The sequence below is a fragment of the Protobothrops mucrosquamatus genome, unplaced genomic scaffold (genome assembly GCF_001527695.2).
Source record: "Protobothrops mucrosquamatus isolate PMUCROS unplaced genomic scaffold, P.Mucros_1.0 scaffold959, whole genome shotgun sequence".
Taxonomy (NCBI): domain Eukaryota; kingdom Metazoa; phylum Chordata; class Lepidosauria; order Squamata; family Viperidae; genus Protobothrops; species Protobothrops mucrosquamatus.
In genome coordinates, this window is record NW_015387203.1 from 310,182 (window position 1) to 331,875 (window position 21,694).

At 39.1% G+C, this 21,694-nt stretch overlaps 1 protein-coding gene across 1 annotated transcript in view; it reads right to left on the bottom strand.

The window, feature by feature from the left end:
* Window positions 1-2,756: 2,756 nt before the first annotated feature.
* Window positions 2,757-21,694, bottom strand: part of IGSF22 (immunoglobulin superfamily member 22) — a 46,198-nt gene continuing 27,260 nt past the window's right edge. The window contains exons 16-23 of the mRNA XM_015819620.1: window positions 20,800-20,973; window positions 17,468-17,596; window positions 15,405-15,701; window positions 11,727-11,815; window positions 8,679-8,871; window positions 7,252-7,551; window positions 4,867-5,193; window positions 2,757-3,501 (exon numbers count right to left, since the gene is read on the bottom strand). Coding sequence (XP_015675106.1) covers window positions 3,434-3,501; window positions 4,867-5,193; window positions 7,252-7,551; window positions 8,679-8,871; window positions 11,727-11,815; window positions 15,405-15,701; window positions 17,468-17,596; window positions 20,800-20,973 — 1,577 coding nt within the window. The 3' untranslated portion in view covers window positions 2,757-3,433. The remainder of the gene's footprint in view (window positions 3,502-4,866; window positions 5,194-7,251; window positions 7,552-8,678; window positions 8,872-11,726; window positions 11,816-15,404; window positions 15,702-17,467; window positions 17,597-20,799; window positions 20,974-21,694) is intronic.

The following is a 21,694-nucleotide window of genomic DNA, read 5'->3' on the forward strand; positions in this document are numbered from 1 at the left end:
TTATATTGAAATCAATACACTAAACCATTCTTTCAGCATGTAACAAAATAAGAGGCAACATAAAGGAACAAGATGCCAGCTTAGATATACAAACCCAGATCTTGACTACAACCAAAGAACTAACAATGCAGAAAGTAACAGGAGAAGTGGAACAACTAAATACTAAGACAGAAGACCCAACTGACCAAGAGATCTAGCCAATGGGAAAATTAGAAAAGAGAGTGACAACATTGAAAATGGAAAAGACTTTTTACATAAATCAGAATAAATTTGAAGAAAAGAAAGAAGAACAGATTGAATGGAAGATAAATTTATCAGGACAATTGTGGAAAATTGGAGTAATAGGGAGGAGATTAAATGAATATAATTGGGCTAGTCCTTCCCAAAAAACTGTAATTAAATGTTCTTTCTTATTTCAAATAATACATATAATAATAGAGGGAGAACTGTTTGAGGATTCAAAAGTACTGAGATGGAAGGTTAGTTGGCAAAGGGAAAAAGCCAGAGTAAGGCTGAAATAAACTAGGGTTTTGATCTAGTAGAGGGGATTTTATACTATTGATTAGTGGGTTGAATATGGTGGAAAATAATTTTTAGAAAATAAAGTAACATTATAATTGAATAGGTAAGATGTGTAATAATATTAATAGAATAGCAAGAATAGAATAGCAAGGTTCTACATTTAGGCAAGAAAAAACAAATGTACAGGTATAGTACTGTATAGGGGGTACCTTGTTCAATAGTAGTAACTGTGAGAGGGACCTCGGAGTCCTAGTGAACAATCACTTAAATATGAGCCAGCAGTGTGCTGCAGCTGCCAAAAAGGCCAACACAGTGCTAGGCTGCATTAACAGAGGGATAGAATAAAGATCACGTGAAGTGTTAATACCACTTTACAATGCCTTGGCCACACTTGGAATACTGCATCCAGTTTTGGTCACTGCAATGTAAAAAAGATGTTGAGACTCTAGAAAGAGTACAGAGAAGAGCAACAAAGATGATTAGGGGACTGGAGGCTAAAACATATAAAGAACGATTGCTGGAATTGGGTATGTCTAGTTTAATGAAGAGAAGGATGAGGGGGACATGATAGCAGTGTTCCAATATCTCAGGGGCTGCCACAAAGAAGAGGGAGTCAAGCTATTCTCCAAAGCGCCTGAAGGCAGGACAAGAAGCAACGGATGGAAACTAATCAAGAAGAGAAGCAACCTAGAACTGAGGAGAAACTTCCTGACAATTAGAACAATTAACCAGTGGAACAACCTGCCTCCAGAAGCGGTGAATGCTCCAACACTGGAAGTCTTTAAGAAGAGACTGGACAGCCATTTGTCCGAAATGGTATAGGGTTTCCTGCCTGAGCAGGGAGTTGGACTAGATGACCTCTAAGGTCCCTTCCAACTTTATTATTATTATTATTATTATTATTATTATTATTATTATTATTGGTTTAATATGGTGAAAAATAGATAACTTTTAGAAAATAGAATAAGATTAAAAGCAAATAGACAAGATGTGTATTTAGAATTTTAGATTTTGTTATAAAAAGGGAAAAATGTAGAAGTTGAGATAAGGGAAACTCTGGTCGCCTATAGCTTGGAAATTATAATATACCAAATGTTAACTTGAATATTGAGGGGAAATTAAAGCCTGGGAAAAAAGCAATAACAGGACATTGATTGTATATAAGGATTGAATGCAAACACAATTAAGATATGTATAAGCTAAAAACTATTGATAAATGTAACAAAGATGGTTTTACTTAGTTGATAACAATAAGAACTATATTAGCTCAATATGAGATAGTAGATATTAAGGGAAAAAGAGAGGAAATATTTGATGTTGTAACTTGAGATTTGTGCTAAAGATTTATGTATGTTATTGAATTCTTGACTACCCAGCCACCACGTTGCTTACTACACTAGATCTCAGGATGTAATCACACAACCCATTACCCAGGTCGTTATAACACAAAAGACTAATGGGCACACAGCCAGCACCTCAACTACTCAGGATGTTACGAAACAGCTGAACAATCTGCAAACAATAACCCCTACACAGCCAACCAACCCACCTACAGCAACTAAGCCAGCACTCCACACACCCCCACCAATATTTATAGAGAGACAGCAGCTCTGATCACACTTTGCTCGCACAAGCACGAAGCCAAAGACCCCAGCCTGAAGATGACGAGTGGGACCTCGTTGAAATGAAATAAAATCTATTCATAAGTTGGTGAAAGCTTTGTAATTGCAGTTGCAGTTGCTTGAAATCATTGTCATTTTTTTTTAAAAAAGTGCTTAAAATGTACAGTACTTTAGATCGAAGTACCCTTTCTCTGCAAAATTAGTGATATAGTTCTGACTCAACTAGATTTTGCAAAAATTGACTTCTTTTTTAATGGATGCTTTCATTTTTCGTCTTTCATATAACATTCTCTGCATCTTTATCAGAGACGCTGAGGACATCCCTCTTCTGATATACCTACCATGGACAATTCCTTTTCTGTGGTGGAGACACCTGTAAGGGGTTTTCTGTCTAAGGTCTATTTTTGAATTAGTGGCTTTAAAACCTTGGAAAAACTGTAATATGATACTAGTAGCATTTACTCATGGTAGTCGGTTTCCACTAATTGAAGTTTTCTGCAGTCTTAAAGTTGAAATGATTTATTTTTATGTTGGCTTTCTGGTTGACTGCTGCCACATTTTTATACTGATTGTTGTAGTAATCTTTAATGGCAGTAAAGGACTCAATATAGGTCATGTTTAAGATACTGGGTTTATAGATTAGATATACATTATGTCACACATTAAAATAAATATAGCACCTTTCCATAATAAGAAAAGACCCATAACAAAAGTATGTTGGCAGTTGATACTTTGAGGATAATTCCAAAAGGCATTTCAACCTAAATGTCTTACTTCAACTGGATAAGCTCTTAAGTATTTATTGCTATGTGTGCTTTACCAACTTTACATTGAAATTATGATTAGATACAGTTGAAATGGCCATTTTTCTATTCCATTAGATAATTGCAAAATATCGTTAGCAAAGTCATAGATTTTTGGTGTGTGTGTGTGTGTGTGTGTGTGTGTGTGTCTATAGTAGTGTTATATAATAACATGACCTGAGGCAAGCTTCCAGTACGGAAATGAATGGCAGGTTCCAGGATTTAGGTAAATAAGAAAAATAGAATGAAGGCACAAAAGTATATTTGTCTCATTTTAAATTTCCTATTTAATAAATGCCAGGTATTTACTGTATTAATTATAACTAGTGTAATCTACATCTTCTTAGTCTTCTGATAGCAAATCTATTGTCCCTATGACAGCATCTTATTTGCATTACAAGACTACTAAAGAGTTCAAACCACACAAAACCCAAAACAGTCTGAATGACGCTGAACCATACTTGACATTTGTATTTGGTATGCGGTTCACATGAGATGTTTTGATTTCTGCAGGCTGCCAATAATTGTGTCCAAAAGGCTTTTATCGTCTTTTTCTAAAAAGAGAAAGGATAAAAAATATTAACAGATCCTGCATTATTGAATGTTGCCACCCAGAATCACCTTTTGTGATATGGGCAGCTGTACACATTTGATAAATAAATAAAAGTTTGTTATTGAATGGCAGGAAAATTCTGTTCATAGTCAAATTCCCAAGACATTTGTCTCTTATTCTTAAGGTCAGTGCTTGATAATGGGGTGGCATGGAGGAAATTAAAAAAAAAATCAATTGCATGTAAGAACTACTTCCTGGCTTGCAAGAATTTTAGGCAAATGTATGTATCAACAACTTTCTAAAAACAAAAAGTAAAAGGACCATCCACAACAAGATAAGGGAGACCAGAACCTTTGTGGCTCCTGAAGAACTGAACCTGAATATTTCCTCATTGAGTTGGACTTGGACAGGCATTGGCTGAAGCACGTACTATATGCAGCAATGAAACTGAATGAAATAAGCTTCTCTCCTAAATCCCAATACCTGTTATGGCCTAGTTCAGGGGTAGGCAACCTCGGCTCTTTTATGACTCGTGGACTTCAACTCCCAGAATTCCTGAGCCAGCCATGCTGAGGGGAAAGGGAGAGGTTTCCAAGCTGAGCCATGCTGGCTCAGGAATTCTGGGAGTTGAAGTCCACGAGTCATAAAAGAGCCAAGGTTGCCTACCCCTGGCCTAGTTCAACCTCCTTTCTTAGCCTTACCTCTTCTGTAATTGAGTACACAAACACCCAAGTTGTCAACTTTGATATCTCTCCCCTGACACTGGCTGACTCGAGGCCTTTATCAAGGGCTTTATAGCATTCCAAGAAAAGCTCCTCTGATGCCATTCCTTAAATTCATGATATAAAAATGTCACGATTTTTGTATTAAGTGATCTACAGCCTCATCAAAATTTTGAAATTTCCCAGGTTTGAGACTAGCTGTGGCCATCTCTCTGTCAGAAGGGGGAAAAAATATTCAGGTTCTTTCCCTGAACTAGTACAAAAAGTATCCGCTTCAGTAGAAGTCATTCTCTGAGCACACATTATATCATATCTGACTTTGGTTACCTTTTTGTGTGGGGGGTGGCATCAAGTCAGACTTGACTCTGGGCAATTGCCTGCACTGGTCCCTGCAATTTTCTTGGTTGGGTTTTTGGAAAATAGATTGGCATTGCCTCATTCCTAGGACTGAAAGGGTGTGACTGCCTTAAGGTCACTCAGCCGGCTTTGTGCTCAAGGCAGGACTAGAACTCACAGTCTCCTGGTTTTTATCCCGATGCTTTAATCTCTGCAATGAACTGGCTCTCTTCGGAGGCTGAACATATTAAAATGAATCGGATAGTACCAATATCTTCAATCTATGCCAAAGAGGAAAGACAACTTACCATATACTGTCAAGGTACAGCTGCATTTTTCTTTCCCAAGCTCATTCTCAATTAATACGGTGTACTCGCCGCTATCCTTGGCATTGCATGTGGGAATCATCAGCGTACAAACACCACTGGTTGAATTGTACCAGAATTTGGAATGGGCTGTAATATTGATTTCGCCCTTGTACCATGTAATCTCTGGGCGCGGGTTTCCTAAGAAAGCACAGCTCATGGTACAGTCATGGCCTCGGCACACTAGGTGGTTCTTCAGAGGAGTTATAAAATGGGGAGCATGGCTCCAGTCCCGCTCATGGTACTCCTTCAGCTTGGCATTGAAAAGTTCTGTTAACAAAACAAAGAGATTGACAATGGGCTCCAAAAGAGAGTTCGTTTCATCAGCCATATCCATGTTTGTGTCTCTATATAACACAAGTTATATAGAGACAGGAACACTAGGCCAAAATCAATCCTCCAGTTTCCTGAAAGGTTTTTTTTCTCTCTTTATAAAACAGATTCCTTTCTTTCTATTTTATTTTTAGGTTGCTTTAAAATTACTTTATTTGTTAAATCCATTTCCCACCTTTCTTCCAGGAGTTCAAGATGACACAAACAGTTTTCTTTAATGTAAACAGATTATCATTATTATTATATCATTGGAGAAATACCAAGGCCTGAAGGGGGAACTAGAGAGGATGTAGAAAGTAAAGGCCAAAGTGGGCCTGGTGGTGGTAGGGCTGTGACCTCATAAACTGGGAGAATAGTGCCAACAAATCCCAGGAACAACATCAGAGCTCTCTGTCCAGAAGAGTGCAATGTTAGGGAACAGGGAAGATCCTGCGCAGAACCCTCAAACTCTCAGGTAGAGGACCCCGAGATGTTTTTTGTACATATACACGTACTCACATTCACACACAAACATTCTCTCTCTCTCTCTCTCGCTCTCTCTCTCTCGCTCTCTTTCACACACACACACACAAACACACACACACGCACACACATACTGGATCAAGTCAAGTTTTCCCCACAGCAACAACCTGGCTGTCATACCTAAAGCAGCCATAGAACTCACCATCTTCTGCTTTTTATGCCAGCACCTTCACCATTACACCAGACTGGCTCTCTTCTATAGGTAGTCCTCGACTTACAACAGTTCATTTAATGACTGTTCAAAGTTACAACGGCACGGAAAAAAGTGATTTATGACTATTTTTCACATGACGGTAGCATCATCCCCATGATCATGTGATCAAAATTGGTAACTGACTTAGATTTATGATGGTTGCAGTCTCCCGAGGTCATGCGATCACCTTTTGCAAACTTCTGGCAAGCAAAGCCAATGTGGAAGCCAGATTCACTTAACAAACGTGTTACTAACTTAACAATTGCAGTGATTCACTTAACAATAGCGACAGGAAAGGTTATAAAATGGGGCATAACTCACTTTACAAATGTCTCACTTAGCAACAGAAACTTTGGGCTCAATTGTGGACTAGATAGTTGTTCCTACCTCCTATTTGGTAGTGTGGGCTGAAAGAGAGTGACTGGCTGAAACTCATCCTCTGGCTAACAAAGCTGGGGATGGCCTTAGGGCAGGGGTAGGCAACCTTGGCTCTTTTATGACTCGTGGACTTCAACTCCCAAAATTCCTGAGCCAGCATGGCTGGCTCAGGAATTCTGGGAGTTGAAGTCCACGTGTCATAAAAGAGCCAAGGTTGCCTACCCCTGCCTTAGGGTCTCCAAGTCCAACTTCTTAACCACCACCTCACGTTGGTTCTAATTTCTTTTGGTGGTGTTTGAAGCTTATCTTTCTGCTGCAAATTGCAGAATTTATTTGTTGCTATTTTTCCTTGGTAACTTGGTTGCTTAAAACTTTGTTGCTTAAAAAAATATAGCCTTGCAGTTTCTACCATACTTTCTAATCTAAAAGCCATATTTGGATATGGCTTTCCTTTCAGATTTAATTGAAGTGTGAAAAAACCTGGGAGACTGCAGACTGCACAGTGAAAGACTGGTTATTCCTACCCATCCCTCAGCTCCTTTGTCAGAAATGTGTATCCCACTGGTGAAAATTTGGCTGAAATGTTCTTGTCTGAAAGAAAAAAGCCAAAGCATTCTCCTTTTCCTTGCTTATACCCAGCTTGAGAGTACATTTGAGAAAATGATTATTCAGTCATAATAGCTTCATCTGTAACAAACTAAATAAACTATTGTCTCAAACCAGCAGCGTGCACCAGTAATATTGCTATTGTCAGCTATCCAACAGGTCCTTCCATTTCCACTTGCAGGAAATCCATGGTAAAAATGCCAAACGCAGTGAGATCCATTGAAACACATCACCAAAAAATAAAATAAAATAAAATCTTTTGCTCTAAGTATCGCTATAGAGACATCCCTACTTACCTATATCTTTATTGATATGCCAGGAGTCTTTTGAATCCAAAGGATCACTGTCACCAATATCATTGCGGGCAATTACCCGGAAGAAATATTTCCTGCCAGGAAGTAGACCAGTCACAGTGTACTTGTTACTGTACACTTTTTCTTCTGCAGTGAACCAAGTGGCAGTGCTGGTGTCACGCTTTAGAATGACATAATGGGCATCGTCATCCTCCTTCACATCTGGAGAATGGTCCCACTTCAGTGTTACAGTGTTTGGCACTTCTTCGTACAGGTTCAGATTAGTAGGTGGCCTTGGGAAGTCTAAGATAGAAATACAAAAGGTGAACCACAGCTTCCTTTCTCTTTCTAATCATCCATCAGTCCCTTTTCTGGCAATAATTATATGACATTTTTTTATTTATTGAATTTGTTTGCCGTCTGTATCATTGTGAGGTGATTCTGGGCAGCTTACAACATTAAGTCCTTTTTAAAATATATATATATATGTTTGATGACCTGGCTTTGAGATATTAATTTATAAAGAGTGGCAAATTGTCCAAAACAAGCATTGTAATGTATACTGCCCTTCCCCAATTGGCAGACATTATGGGTGTTTTATATTGTTGGTCCATGGTTCATCAGCAGAAATGTAGACCTCAGCATTAGCTATTCAGAATCATACAAATCTTAAAAGTATAAAGTGAGCTAGAGCTGAAAAAGACTGATTAAAAACTAAAATAATATGTCTTGGATTATTGCTTAATCATAAGCATCTAGCCATTCTTTCAACCAATCAGAATAGAGCTGGAAGGGACCTTGGAGGTCTTCTAGTCCAACCCCCTGCTCAAGCAGGAGACCCTATGCAATTTGAGACAAGTGGCTGTCTAGTCTCTTCTTAAACCCCCCCCCCCCAGGGATGAAGCACCCACAACTTCTGAAGGGAAGTTGTTCCACCGGTTAATTGTTCTCACTGTTAGGAAGTTTCTCCTTAATTCCAGGTTGCTTCTCTTTGAATATTGTCTCATCCAAAAATGAAACATTCCCTGCCCCCATCCCAAATTGTGGTTCTTGAAAGAGTGGGTGTTTCTGCTTGGATCTAATAAATTCCTGGGCTGAGATGTTCTCAGAAACAGCCTCTAGTGAACAGTGGTCTGCAATACTACTTTTTTTTTGCCTAGGATAGGATAGGATAATTCTTTATTGCCAAGTGTGATTGGATACACAAGGAATTTGTCTTTGGTGCAAAGCTCTCAGTATACATACAAACAATTTCATAGGGGTTTCTTTTTTGGGGGGGGAATGGGTGGGTGGGGAGAGAATGCCTGAGTCAGAAATTCTATTTCCCTACTTCTTCAGCATGGACAGTGCATCCTCACTGCCCCCTTTGGCTAAATCAACAGATAGGGCAGGATACACCTTCCCACTTATCCCTCCTTCTGATCCTTTACCTGTCACTCGGACATGGATGTCATAGTGGGCCTCCCCATAGTCATTACTCAGCACGATCCGATAGAGTCCAGAATCAAAGCGTTTGGTGCTGTGGATGAGGAACTGGGAGTGATGCTTGCCTTTCGTAATGGTTTCTCTCCCCCTTGTGGGAACCCCATCTTTTTGCCACACAACGTTGGGAGGAGGAGAGCCCTGTTGGAGACAAATCAGGTTCAAAGGAAGCCGGAGATGGACCTTCTCATGCTAGGCGCAGTGTTTCTCAACCTTGACAATTTTAAGGCATGTGGACTTCAACTCCCAGAATTCCACAGCCAGCATTGCTGGCTGTGGAATTCTGGGAGTTGAAGTCCACATGCCTTAAAATTGTCAAGGTTGAAAAACACTGTAGGGTGTTTAGGGTTTTTTTTGTCTAGTCTCTTAATCAAACATTTTCTCTAGTTGGAATTCTGCTCTCTATAAAGAGGGAGACAGAGCACAGGAAAAGTAGGAGAACAAGATGAGCAGGAAATTCTCTGGACCATGCTATTTCCATATTGTGGGTTGCTTAATAAAAATGCATCCTACAGGATACTGAAACTTTTACACATGCAAGTATTCCTTCAGGAGGGAAAATGTTAGTGTGAGGAGGCTGAACAATCAGGGCACATGGAAGCAACGTCATCAAATGAATGGGCTACTACTACCACTACTTCTTCCTCCTCCTCCTCTGACTGATTTTATATCCTTTTCCTAATCCTCCCCCTGCCCCTCTTCATCCAACATATTGTCAGAGAAAAGCAAATAATTTTTCTCAGAGGTTGATATTGCTTGCTTGGAAATAATTTTACAAAGAACTTAAGCTACCGGTGCTTCAGTCCTGTTTTCAAGGAACTCTCTCAGCTGAGGCCTATCACCCCTAACCACAAAGTAGGTCCTTTGAAGCTATTGTGATTAAAGGACCACCTGGAGCAATTGTTACATCCTTACATCCGGTCAATTACTCTGTGAAACAAGTAGAAGCAGCAGAGTAACAAGGACTCCTAAGTCATAAAAACCATTCAGGCTAAAATTGGGAAAGAGTAAGGAATCCCTATTGTGGAATGGTTGGCCTGATCCAACAATGAAGCCTCCTGGTATAGCTTTGAGCAGCAATTACAGGGTTCATAAAACTCTAATTAGTCCAATATCCCAACTGGCATTGGTCTCTCTTACAGATTAGGAGTAGGAAAAGCAACAGCTTGAATATGTATATAGCTTCCCATTAAAATAGTTATATACGTTCAAGCTGCCACCTCTTCTTAGCAAGCTTTTTCTGGCCATATATGATCTGTCAACCTCAGAAATTATACTTTACATCACACACATATCTGAGATTTTTTACTTTTAACTGGCAACTACAGTGGCATGCTGTTTAAAACAAGAATGAAAACATTCGCAGTAAAATTAAAATCAATCCCAGTAACAGTAACAATAACCAAACAAAACCTTAAAACAAAAACATAAGAAACAAAATATAAAGAAGAAAAAAAGAGAGCAATGAGAACTAGATGTCATCATACAGAAACTTAAGAAAAGATTTCTAAATTAATCCAGTTTTTAACATTTTCTGAAAAGCCAGCATGGAAGTGGCCAGCTTGGTCTCCTTTTAGAAGCTCCCACTTTCTAACCTGGTGCCTTAATTCAGGGGCCTCCAACCTGTGGGCCACAGCCCGCTTCCGGGCCTTGGCCTATTAGCCACTGGGCCATGGGAATGTCTGGCAAGAGTGTGCATGTGTGCATGCCCCTCCAATTGTGCTAGGCACTAGCAGCCTCGTTTGTGCATGCACAGGGGCCCTAGCACCACTGCTAGCATCTTGTGGGCACTAGCAGCCCATTTGCGCATGTGCATGGGCGCTAGCAGCCTGCTTGCACATGCACGTGGGCACCAACACCACTGTCAGCACCGTCACGTGTGTGCACAGCCTGCTTGCACATGCGCATGGGCACTAGCGCCACCGCTGTGTGTGCGCCAGTTTGCGCATGCACACACACATGCACACACATTTCCCTGCTCCTCCCTTTCCCTCCGGGCTGCCAACCCAGAAAGGTTGGGAGCTCTGCCTTAATTTCTAGATCAAACTAGTTTCTATACCTCTATAGTATATATAGATATATCTTAAAAGGTTTCTCCTATCCGGTCATGACCAACTCAAGAGGCTGGTGCTCATCTCTGATTCTCAGCCATGAAAGCCTTTATTGTCTGAGTGGTGCTTCCGTCATCATGTGGCCAGCATGAAAATATGGAACTGTGTTACCTTCCCCCCAAAGTGGTACCTATTTATCTACTTGCATTTGCATGCTTTCGAACTGCTAGACGGGCAGGAGCTGGGGCGAGGATGGGAGCTCCCTCCGTCACGCGATGCTTGGATCTCAAACCCGGGCTGTCAGTTTTGCAGTTGACAAGCTCAGCATCTTTAACCATTGAGCCACTGTACAGCCAGATGTATGATAGAGATACAGATGCAGATGTGTGTGTGTGTGCATCTATCTATCTATCTATCTATCCATCCATCCATCCATCCATCCATCCATCCATCCATCCATCCATCCATCCATCCATCCATCCATCCATCTATCTATCTATCTATCTATATCTTCAAATATCCCCTCCCATCATTTTCTACTACAGGTTGTCTTCATTTAGCAACTACAATTGGGACCAGCAACTTGGTCATTAAGTAAAGTGGTCACTAAGTGAAACTGACTGTGCTTATGATCTTACTTCAAAGCTTCCCCTTGCTTTACAGGCCTGCGAAGGTCATAAATGGGAGGATTGGTCACAACCTAATTTTCATCACTACTGTAATTTCAAATGGTTTCTAAATGAGGCAATCAATAAACAAGGATTACTTCTAACCAGAGATGCCAGAAATTGAATCCTGGCTCTTTTGCAAGTAAAATATTTGCAATACCAACATTCCAGATCCTTATGCTCAAAATCTCACTAGTCTCAATTTGACTAATGTCCAAAGATATGGATATGCAACATTTTAAAATGTAATATTCCAGATGAAAAAAAGATAACTTACAGTAAAGGAAGTGTGAATACAGAGGGCAGTCCCAGCACGAACTACCATATGACTCTTCACTCTGACAGTCAGATCAAACTTTGGAGCAGCTACATAACATATCAGAGGGAAGAGAGAGAAAAAGAGAGAGAGAGAAAGAGGAGGAGGGGGAGGGAGGAAAGGAGAGAGAGAGAGAGAGAGAGAGAGAGAGAGAGAGAGAGAGATCCTGAATCAGATTACTCACTTATTTAAGGCAGTACTGCCAGTAATTGGCTAGAAGTTTAGTCTTGTGGGTAAAATTTAGAACTTTTTGTATGCACAGCAAATAGCCTGCCAGTGAGATGTTCATCAAAAAGATGCCTGAATAAACAGTAGGATCTATTTGTACTGCTACTACCTATTATATTTTTTCGATTCCAACAGCAAAATTGTCAAATTAATTCAGGAAGAATATTTAGACTATACATTCAAGGGTTATGACAACTGATCGGTAATGCAGCACAGGTAGCTAAGGGGCAAACTAAATAAAGTTGCAGGCGCATAAGTATTTCCCACTATCTTTTCTGTGTGTATTTTTACATCTTCATGGCCTAGCCTGAATTTAATTAGAATTTGCTTGTTTGACAGGATATAAATGTCCTTCCTTTGGGGAGAGGCAAAAAATATATCTAGCTGATTTTCTATTTGAGAAAAAGGAACAACTTTGAGAGAGAGAAGAAACAATGAGCAATGTTTCTTATTGATAAAAGAATATTTCCCTTGAAACATAGGAATGCTTCTTTAGGATTTGGAACATCATTTATTTGGGTGAATCTAACATAAGAAGGAAAAAAATGAATAGAATAACAGAATAACAGAGCTGGAAGAGACCTTGGAGTTCTTCTAGTCCAACCCATTGCTCAAGCAGGAGGCCCTGTAGTAGGGGTAAGCAACCTCGGGCTCTTTTATGACTCAGGAATTCTGGGAGTTGAAGTCCATGAGTCATAAAAGAGCCAAGGTTGCCTACCCCTGCCCTATACCATTTCAGACAAGTGGTTGTTCAATCCCTTAGATTTGTTGATAGAATGTTTTCTGGATTTTCTGGGTGTTAGCCATTCACATGCTGTATTACCTTCTATTTCAAATTCGATATCTCTCACTTCCTGCAAAAGAGCTAACATACCAGCAATCAAGGCATGATTGTATGAAGGCCAGATTGGGTAAGTCGTACCTGGAGGGGGCATAGCCAGAACACCTTCTTTCAGCTCAATCGGTTCTCCGACTCCAGCTTCATTGACAGCTCGGATGCGGAAGAAATACTTCTGCTTCTCCTGCAGACCTCCCACTGTGTAACTCTTGCCAGAAATTGGGATCTTGGTGCACTTGGACCATTCCTTGGTATCCTCAGCTCGCATCTCCAGTATGTATCCTGAAGGTGGATCACCCTCATCAGGTTCTTGCCATGCCAAGGAAATGCTGGATTGGGAAGAATCAGCCACGTGCAATCCCTTCACCAGCCCAGGAGGCTCTGGATCAATAGTAAACATCGGTAAGTTGTAAGTTATGGAAAGAAACATGTTATTTGAACTGATAGACCATTCAAGCTTGTTTTATTTTATTTTAAAACATGGGATAATTTTTACCAATGGTTAGGAAAACGAACTAGTGAGAATTGATTGTGATATCTTACTTTGAATATATATTAGTAAGAAGAATGATATGTATTGACCAACTGATACTGTTTATGATTATTGTTTACCATATTCACCACAGCTATTTACCATTATATTAATTAGTATTAACCGAACATATGTACCCGGACAATAGTCTATTTGCTAAAGCTTGAAAATGTTGCTGGGGGGCAACCCCAATGTTGTTCCCAATCCTGTCCCAACCCCAATCCCGATCCTAACCCTTCCCCGAATCTTAAGTCCTATCCTCATCCTATCCCTTCCCCAACCTTATAAAACTCAATAAAAATCTTTATAAAAAAAAGAAAGAAACATGTTATTTGAACTGAGAGACCATTCAAGCTTTTCGATTTAGTAGAGTAGGTAGTGTTCCTGCCTCTCAAATTCATGAGCGCCATATGGTCTGAGACATCTTGTGTGTGTCAAGAATTGGTAATAATTTATAGCTAAAACTTACTGAGATATGTTCATATAGTATACATATTCATATAGTATACATATTCTCGACTTGATATGTTAAACAAAATATAACATCAGACAGAAATTCAGGATTATCCCACACAAATAAAGCTCTATGAATCTGAAAACTACTTCATTATTTTGAAAAACAAATGGAAAAGAAGCCAAAAATGGCTTATAAATCAGCAATGGCCTACTTCCTCATTCTTAGGTGGAAATGTAGAACAGATGCCAGTTTTGCCATACCAGTAGGCATTCTTTCAAGCAGTCAAACTCCATGGGAAAGTTGGCATATTTTAGCAGATGGCAGGGATCTCTCAGCTCCTGGAAATTTCCAAAATGGAAAAACTACCCCTAGTATTTGCAGGTTCTCCCTAGCAGGGAATTTTGGGAAGCTGGCATGAAACACATAGTGTTATTGGAAATCACCACCAGAACTTTAATATTTATCTTTTAGTTTAGCTTATAATCAAATACCCTATACCTCTTATGTCATGTTCCAATCTTCATTTCCGATGGTCCACCAGGTGTTGCTGAACTACAATAACCCACAGTCCCNAGAAAAGGAGAGAGAGAGAGAGAGAGAGAGAGAGAGAGAGATATCCTGAATCAGATTACTCACTCATTTAAGGCAGTACTGCCAGTAATTGGCTAGAAGTTTAGTCTTGTGGGTAAAATTTAGAACTTTTTGTATGCATAGCAAATAGCCTGCCAGTGACATGTTCATCAAAAAGATGCCTGAATAAACAGTAGGATCTATTTGTACTGCTACTACCTATTATATTTCTTCGATTCCAACAGCAAAATTGTCAAATTAATTCAGGAAGAATATTTAGACTATACATTCAAGGGTTATGACAACTGATCGGCAATGCAGCACAGGTAGCTAAGGGGAAAACTAAATAAAGTTGCAGGCGCATAAGTATTTCCCACTATCTTTTCTGTGTGTATTTTTACATCTTCATGGCCTAGCCTGAATTTAATTAGAATTTGCTTGTTTGGCAGGATATAAATGTCCTTCCTTTGGGGAGAGGCAAAAAATATATCTAGCTGATTTTCTATTTGAGAAAAAGGAACAACTTTGAGAGAGAGAAGAAACAATGAGCAATGTTTCTTATTGATAAAAGAATATTTCCCTTGAAACATAGGAATGCTTCTTTGGGATTTGGAACATCATTTATTTGGGTGAATCTAACATAAGAAGGAAAAAAATGAATAGAATAACAGAATAACAGAGCTGGAAGAGACCTTGGAGTTCTTCTAGTCCAACCCATTGCTCAAGCAGGAGGCCCTGTAGTAGGGGTAAGCAACCTCAGGCTCTTTTATGACTCAGGAATTCTGGGAGTTGAAGTCCATGAGTCATAAAAGAGCCAAGGTTGCCTACCCCTGCCCTATACCATTTCAGACAAGTGGTTGTTCAATCCCTTAGATTTGTTGATAGAATGTTTTCTGGATTTTCTGGGTGTATTACCTTCTATTTCAAATTCGATATCTCTCACTTCCTGCAAAAGAGCTAACATACCAGCAATCAAGGCATGATTGTATGAAGGCCAGATTGGGTAAGTCGTACCTGGAGGGGGCATAGCCAGAACACCTTCTTTCAGCTCAATTGGTTCTCCGACTCCAGCTTCATTGACAGCTCGGATGCGGAAGAAATACTTCTGCTTCTCCTGCAGACCTCCCACTGTGTAACTCTTGCCAGAAATTGGGATCTTGGTGCACTTGGACCATTCCTTGGTATCCTCAGCTCGCATCTCCAGTATGTATCCTGAAGGTGGATCACCCTCATCAGGTTCTTGCCATGCCAAGGAAATGCTGGATTGGGAAGAATCAGCCACGTGCAATCCCTTCACCAGCCCAGGAGGCTCTGGATCAATAGTAAACATCGGTAAGTTGTAAGTTATTGAAAGAAACATGTTATTTGAACTGATGGACCATTCAAGCTTGTTTTATTTTATTTTAAAACATGGGATAATTTTTACCAATGGTTAGGAAAACGAACTAGTGAGAATTGATTGTGATATCTTACTTTGAATATATATTAGTAAGAAGAATGATATGTATTGACCAACTGATACTGTTTATGATTATTGTTTACCATATTCACCACAGCTACCTATTTACCATTATATTAATTAGTATTAACTGAACATATGTACCCGGACAATAGTCTGTTTGCTAAAGCTTGAAAATGTTGCTGGGGGGCAACCCCAATGTTGTTCCCAATCCTGTCCCAACCCCAATCCCGATCCTAACCCTTCCCCGAATCTTAAGTCCTATCCTCATCCTATCCCTTCCCCAACCTTATAAAACTCAATAAAAATCTTTATTAAAAAAAAAAAAGAAACATGTTATTTGAACTGAGAGACCATTCAAGCTTTTCGATTTAGTAGAGTAGGTAGTGTTCCTGCCTGTCAAATTCATGAGCGCCATCTGGTCTGAGACATCTTGTGTGTGTCAAGAATTGGTAATAATTTATAGCTAAAACTTACTGAGATATGTTCATATAGTATACATATTCATATAGTATACATATTCTCGACTTGATATGTTAAACAAAATATAACATCAGACATAAATTCAGGATTATCCCACACAAATAAAGCTCTATGAATCTCAAAACTACTTCATTATTTTGAAAAACAAATGGAAAAGAAGCCAAAAATGGCTTATAAATCAGCAATGGCCTACTTCCTCATTCTTAGGTGGAAATGTAGAACAGATGCCAGTTTTGCCATACCAGTAGGCATTCTTTCAAGCAGTCAAACTCCATGGGAAAGTTGGCATATTTTAGCAGATGGCAGGGATCTCTCAGCTCCTGGAAATTTCCAAAATGGAAAAACTACCCGATTTGCAGGTTCTCCCTAGCAGGGAATTTTGGGAAGCTGGCATGAAACACATAGTGTTATTGGAAATCACCACCAGAACTTTAATATTTATCTTTTAGTTTAGCTTATAATCAAATACCCTATACCTCTTATGTCATGTTCCAATCTTCATTTCCGATGGTCCACCAGGTGTTGCTGAACTACAATAACCCACAGTCCCAACCTGCAGACTGTAGTGATGACAGCTATTTTAACAATAGCTGGATAACTCAGTCTTGTTCTGTGCCTTAAACCAGGACAATAGCTATCATTAGGGGACAGAATGATTTTAGCACCATTAGTCAGAGCTTAGACAATCTGTCAGAGGTCAGGTAAAATGCTTTAAGAAGTATTTATTTCAGGAGCCTGGAATCATTTTGCCATCACTTGGCTTGTATTGTTAGCTTGTTGCTACTACAAGTTCACAGACTTGCAATAAATAGGTGTTGCAGTAACTGTAATAAAGATTGACAGGTGTTGCTGTATAATTGGGCCAACCCCACCATTAGGTCAAGTCAGTATTATTTGAAAGAAGATCACCTTGTCACATGCTGAAATGTAAATGATTGTGGCATTACAAAATGGAAATGAAGCAATCAGTAACACAAGCTGCCACAATCAAGTTCCCTGATTATCCCATTATGTTCTGCTTGTATAATGAACTTCATAAATTAAATCTCACACACACACACACACACACATACACACACACACACCATACATATACGTATTGGACACTAGAAATAAATGAAAAGAAGAACCATACTGATGGGATCTCTTGCCACCACTGCGTTGGAAGCACTGCTGGGAAAGCCAGGCCCTGCTCGGTTCACTGCTATGACATGGAACTCATATTCTGCACCTTCCAGCAAACCATCCACTTTGCACTTAGTATCTGGCAATAAAAACAACATTTTTGAAAGAAGTTAGCTTTCAAAATAAATGATAGAATGGATTCTGAGTAAGAAAAAATATTCAAATAAACATCCCACTTAAAACCTGGTCATAACAAAGTAGTATCTATATACAAATATAGATGGATGATAGATGATGATAATGATGATTATGATAGATAGAGATAGCTAGTTAGATAGCTAGATAGATGATAGACAGATGATAGATAGATATAGATAGATATAGATTATGTACTATCAGCTTTTAGTGACCACAAAAATAGATCTCTCCCTCAATTGGAAGACTCCAAGCCTTGGAGTCTTCACTATTGGAAGACTCCCAAGTCTTCAACAGTGCACTCATTTCTGCTGTAAGTAAATCTATTCACTTTGGTTATCTTCTTCTTCTTCTTTTCACCTTTCCCAGCATTATAGACTTCCTTTTTTTCTCTGTGTTATAAGTTTTTATTGATTTTTTAATACAATTCAACCATACTTATTCAACAAATGTGTTGCCTGAGTTTATCATTTACTAATACAAATTAAATTCCTAATCCCTAGTACATTTGTCCAACCATTGATAAAATAAGTCCCAACTTTGAAAATATTCTGTTTCTTCTTTTTCTTTCAACCTCAGAGTAAGTCTGTCCATTTCCGCACAGTCTAGTATTTTTTTAATTATTTCTTCCTCTGACGGTATTTCTTCATTTTTCCAATATTGTGTGAATATAATTCTTGCTGCTATTGTCACATGCAAAATCAAATATACACTTTGTTTAATCAAGCTTATTATACCTAATAAAAAAAAGTTCAGGTTTAAAATCTACGTTTCCCCAACATCTTTTCTAGCCAAGTATGTATTTTTCTCCAATATCTCTTTGCTTTTACACATGTCCGTCCAAGAGAAACTAGGTGTTTATCATATTTTGAACATATTATTTGTGTCCTCAATTGAGAATTATTTTATAATGCATTTTTTTTTAATTTTCCTGGCTATCCATGATATTCTCAAGAGTCTTCATCACAATAGTTTCTCTACTGAGCTTCTGCAAAGTCCAGTTTTTACTTTCACATATCATCATAGGGAAAATAATTTCCTCCACTTTTCTGATCTTTGTAAATAGAGACATTTTCTGCCATAGACCTATTCTGGCATCTAAATATTTTTTCCATGGCTTTCATTGCTACTCTACAAAATTACAGGTAGTCCTTAACTTACAATTGAGCCCATAATTTAATGTTGGTAAGTGTGAAATTTATTAAGTGCCTTTTGCCCAATTTTACAACTTTTTTGCCACATTTGTTAAGTGGATCACAGCAGTTGTTAAATTAGTAACACAGTTATTAAGTGAATCTGACTTCCCCATTGACTTTTCTTGACCAAATGTCGCAAAAGGTGATCACATGATTCCGGGACACCGCAACCGTCATAAATGTGAGTCAGTTGTTAAGCATCCGAATGTAAATCACGTGACCGTAGGGGTGCTGCAGCAATCATAAGTGTGAAAAAGGTAATAAATCACTTGTTTTCAGTGCCTTTGTAATTTACAATGGTCACTAAGCAAACTGTTATAAGTCAAGGACTACCTGTACTAGTCCGTATCATATTTCTTGAGTGCTAGTTCCTTTACTGTTTGATAGTTGATCCTATAAAGCAGCTCTATTCCCCACTTTAATATTCTATCAATTTTAAAGTTGTTTGCTATTGTCATTAGTTTGGTCTTCTTTACACTTAATCTTCATCACTGTTTCATACTGTGATGCTTGATTTTCATTGCTGGTAGATTTCTTTGCCTTTTTAGCTATCAGAATAGTGTCATCGGCACAGAGTGGGTTATTTATGCTTATTCCCCCATTTTTAAATCCATGCTCCTCTTCTTCCAGCCCAGCTTCCCTCAATATATTGTATATTCAGCATATAGGTGGAACAAGTAATGGGAGGCTACGCAGCTTTGTCTCACTCCTTGGGTGACCTAGAATGAGTTTGTTTTGCCATGTTCTATTTAGATTGTGTTTACAAGGCCCATCTCTGGCAGTTTTTATTGGCTATCCTTGTGGTTTTCTTAATGAAATACAGCGATAGTTTTCATTTGCCTTGTCCCATGCAAGATGAAATGATCCCTGTGTCATAGTCAGAGTCATATTTTGGACTTTAAGAACACCATAATTCTGGGAAAGGCAGAAGGTAATAAGAGGACAATCAGAGGGGAGGTGAATGAAGTCCATTAGAAGGGCAATGCATGCATTTTGGAAGATCTGAAGGGCTATATGGGAGACAGCTCATCCTGGAGAGGATCTGTCTATATGTGATTGCTGGGAGTTGACATGGATTTGAGGGTCTCTCTCCCTCCCTCCCTCCCTCTCTCACACACAGACACATCTAATTCAGAGGTCTCCAATCTTTTGGGCACCAGGGACCTGTTCCATGGAGAGAGGTTTTTCCGTGGACCGGAGGGTGTGTGGTTTTGTGTGCTGCCTGCATCCCGCGGATGGGGCTTTGCTTGTTTGTGCGGACCAGTTGCTAGTATGACGCAGCCTGGTACTGGTCCAAGGACCAGGGGGTTGGGGACCTCTGATCTAATCTATCATCATCTACCTAGAATCACTAAATTGTATCACATTGTGACATGTTGCTGCCACCTGCTGGGCATAAACACACATAAAGGAGAATATTTGTACCTCAGGATTGATATGAAGGATCCTTGGTGCTCTTTGAGCTTCCTTGTTTTCTTGCAGACATTTCATTACCCAAACTAGATAACATCACCTAGTTTAGGTAATGAAACATTTGCAAGAAAACAAGGAAGCTCAAAGAGCACCAAGGACCCCTCATAAATACACATTTCAAATTTTGATGAACTTTCATGCTATTACTGTAATTTGGAAGTAAATATGGAAAAGGTTTAGAAAGCTAACTCAATAAAACAATAGAGTTTTCCATGGGTTTTTTGTGTGTGTGTGTTCTCAAGTCAGTTTTTGACTCCTGACAAGTGCCTGGACCAGTCCCTGTAGTTTTCTGTGCAGGATTTCAAAAATGGTTTGCTATTGTTTCCTTCCTAGGGCTGGAAAAAAAAAGGATTGGCCAAAAGTCACCCAGCTGGCTTTGTGCCAAAAGCACTAGAACTTACAGTCTCCCTCTATCTAGCCTGATGCCTTAATCACTAAACCAAACTGGGTTTCATGTTACGCAATGGAATTTGCTGACCTTGAATTGGTTCCTTGGATATAGGGACCCAAAGGTTACTGCCTTTCTTCCTTCTTTCCACAATGTAACCTGTAATTGGAGACCCACCATCTTTAGCTGGAGGATTCCAAGTAATGGTAATAGCCTCTTTGGAAACATCAGTAACTTGAGGTTGGGACGCTTGTCCTGGAGGATCTGAAAAAAAAAGTTTAAGCATGGTGAAGCAGAGCACAGTAAAAAAATGACAATAAAGGTTATCTTATCAATCTTATTAATAGAAACTTGCCAAAATGCCTCCTGGGATAGCCCTGATGTCCTAGACTAGAGGAACTATAGCAGCATAGAACCCTAGAATCATAGTATCCCAGATCCAGAAAGGACCATTGGAGCCATTGACCCCAATTTTCTGCTCCAAATTAAAGCATCCTAGACAGATGGGTGTCTCATGAAGGGAAGCCCACCATACATTATATCTAGGTAATTTGACATGTGTTGCACTTAAAAAATAAGATGGAGCTTTGATTACACTATCATGGTCACCATCAGTTTCTGAGCTTCTTCGGGATATCAACATTGAGAAGTAGATGAACTACTAGTAAGAGGAAACTTGCATTTTATTCTTGCTGTATTCTTATGTCAGAGTTTTATTTCTGACACAACAAAATAGAAGAAACGTAAGAACTGTAAGTAACTAGTTTCTGATCCAATATCCTCAAGAGTGCGCATAGTAAATCTTGATGTTTGGAATTTCAGCTTTTTCTGAAGTACATATTTTCAGGCTAACAGTACAAAGTGTAAGTGTAAAATTAAATGAAAAACACTTATGGACTGCAAACTTGTTGGAAAAGACAATTGCATATTGCAAATTCCACTATAAATATGATTAAGAGTTTCTAACGAATGAAAAAAAAATTCA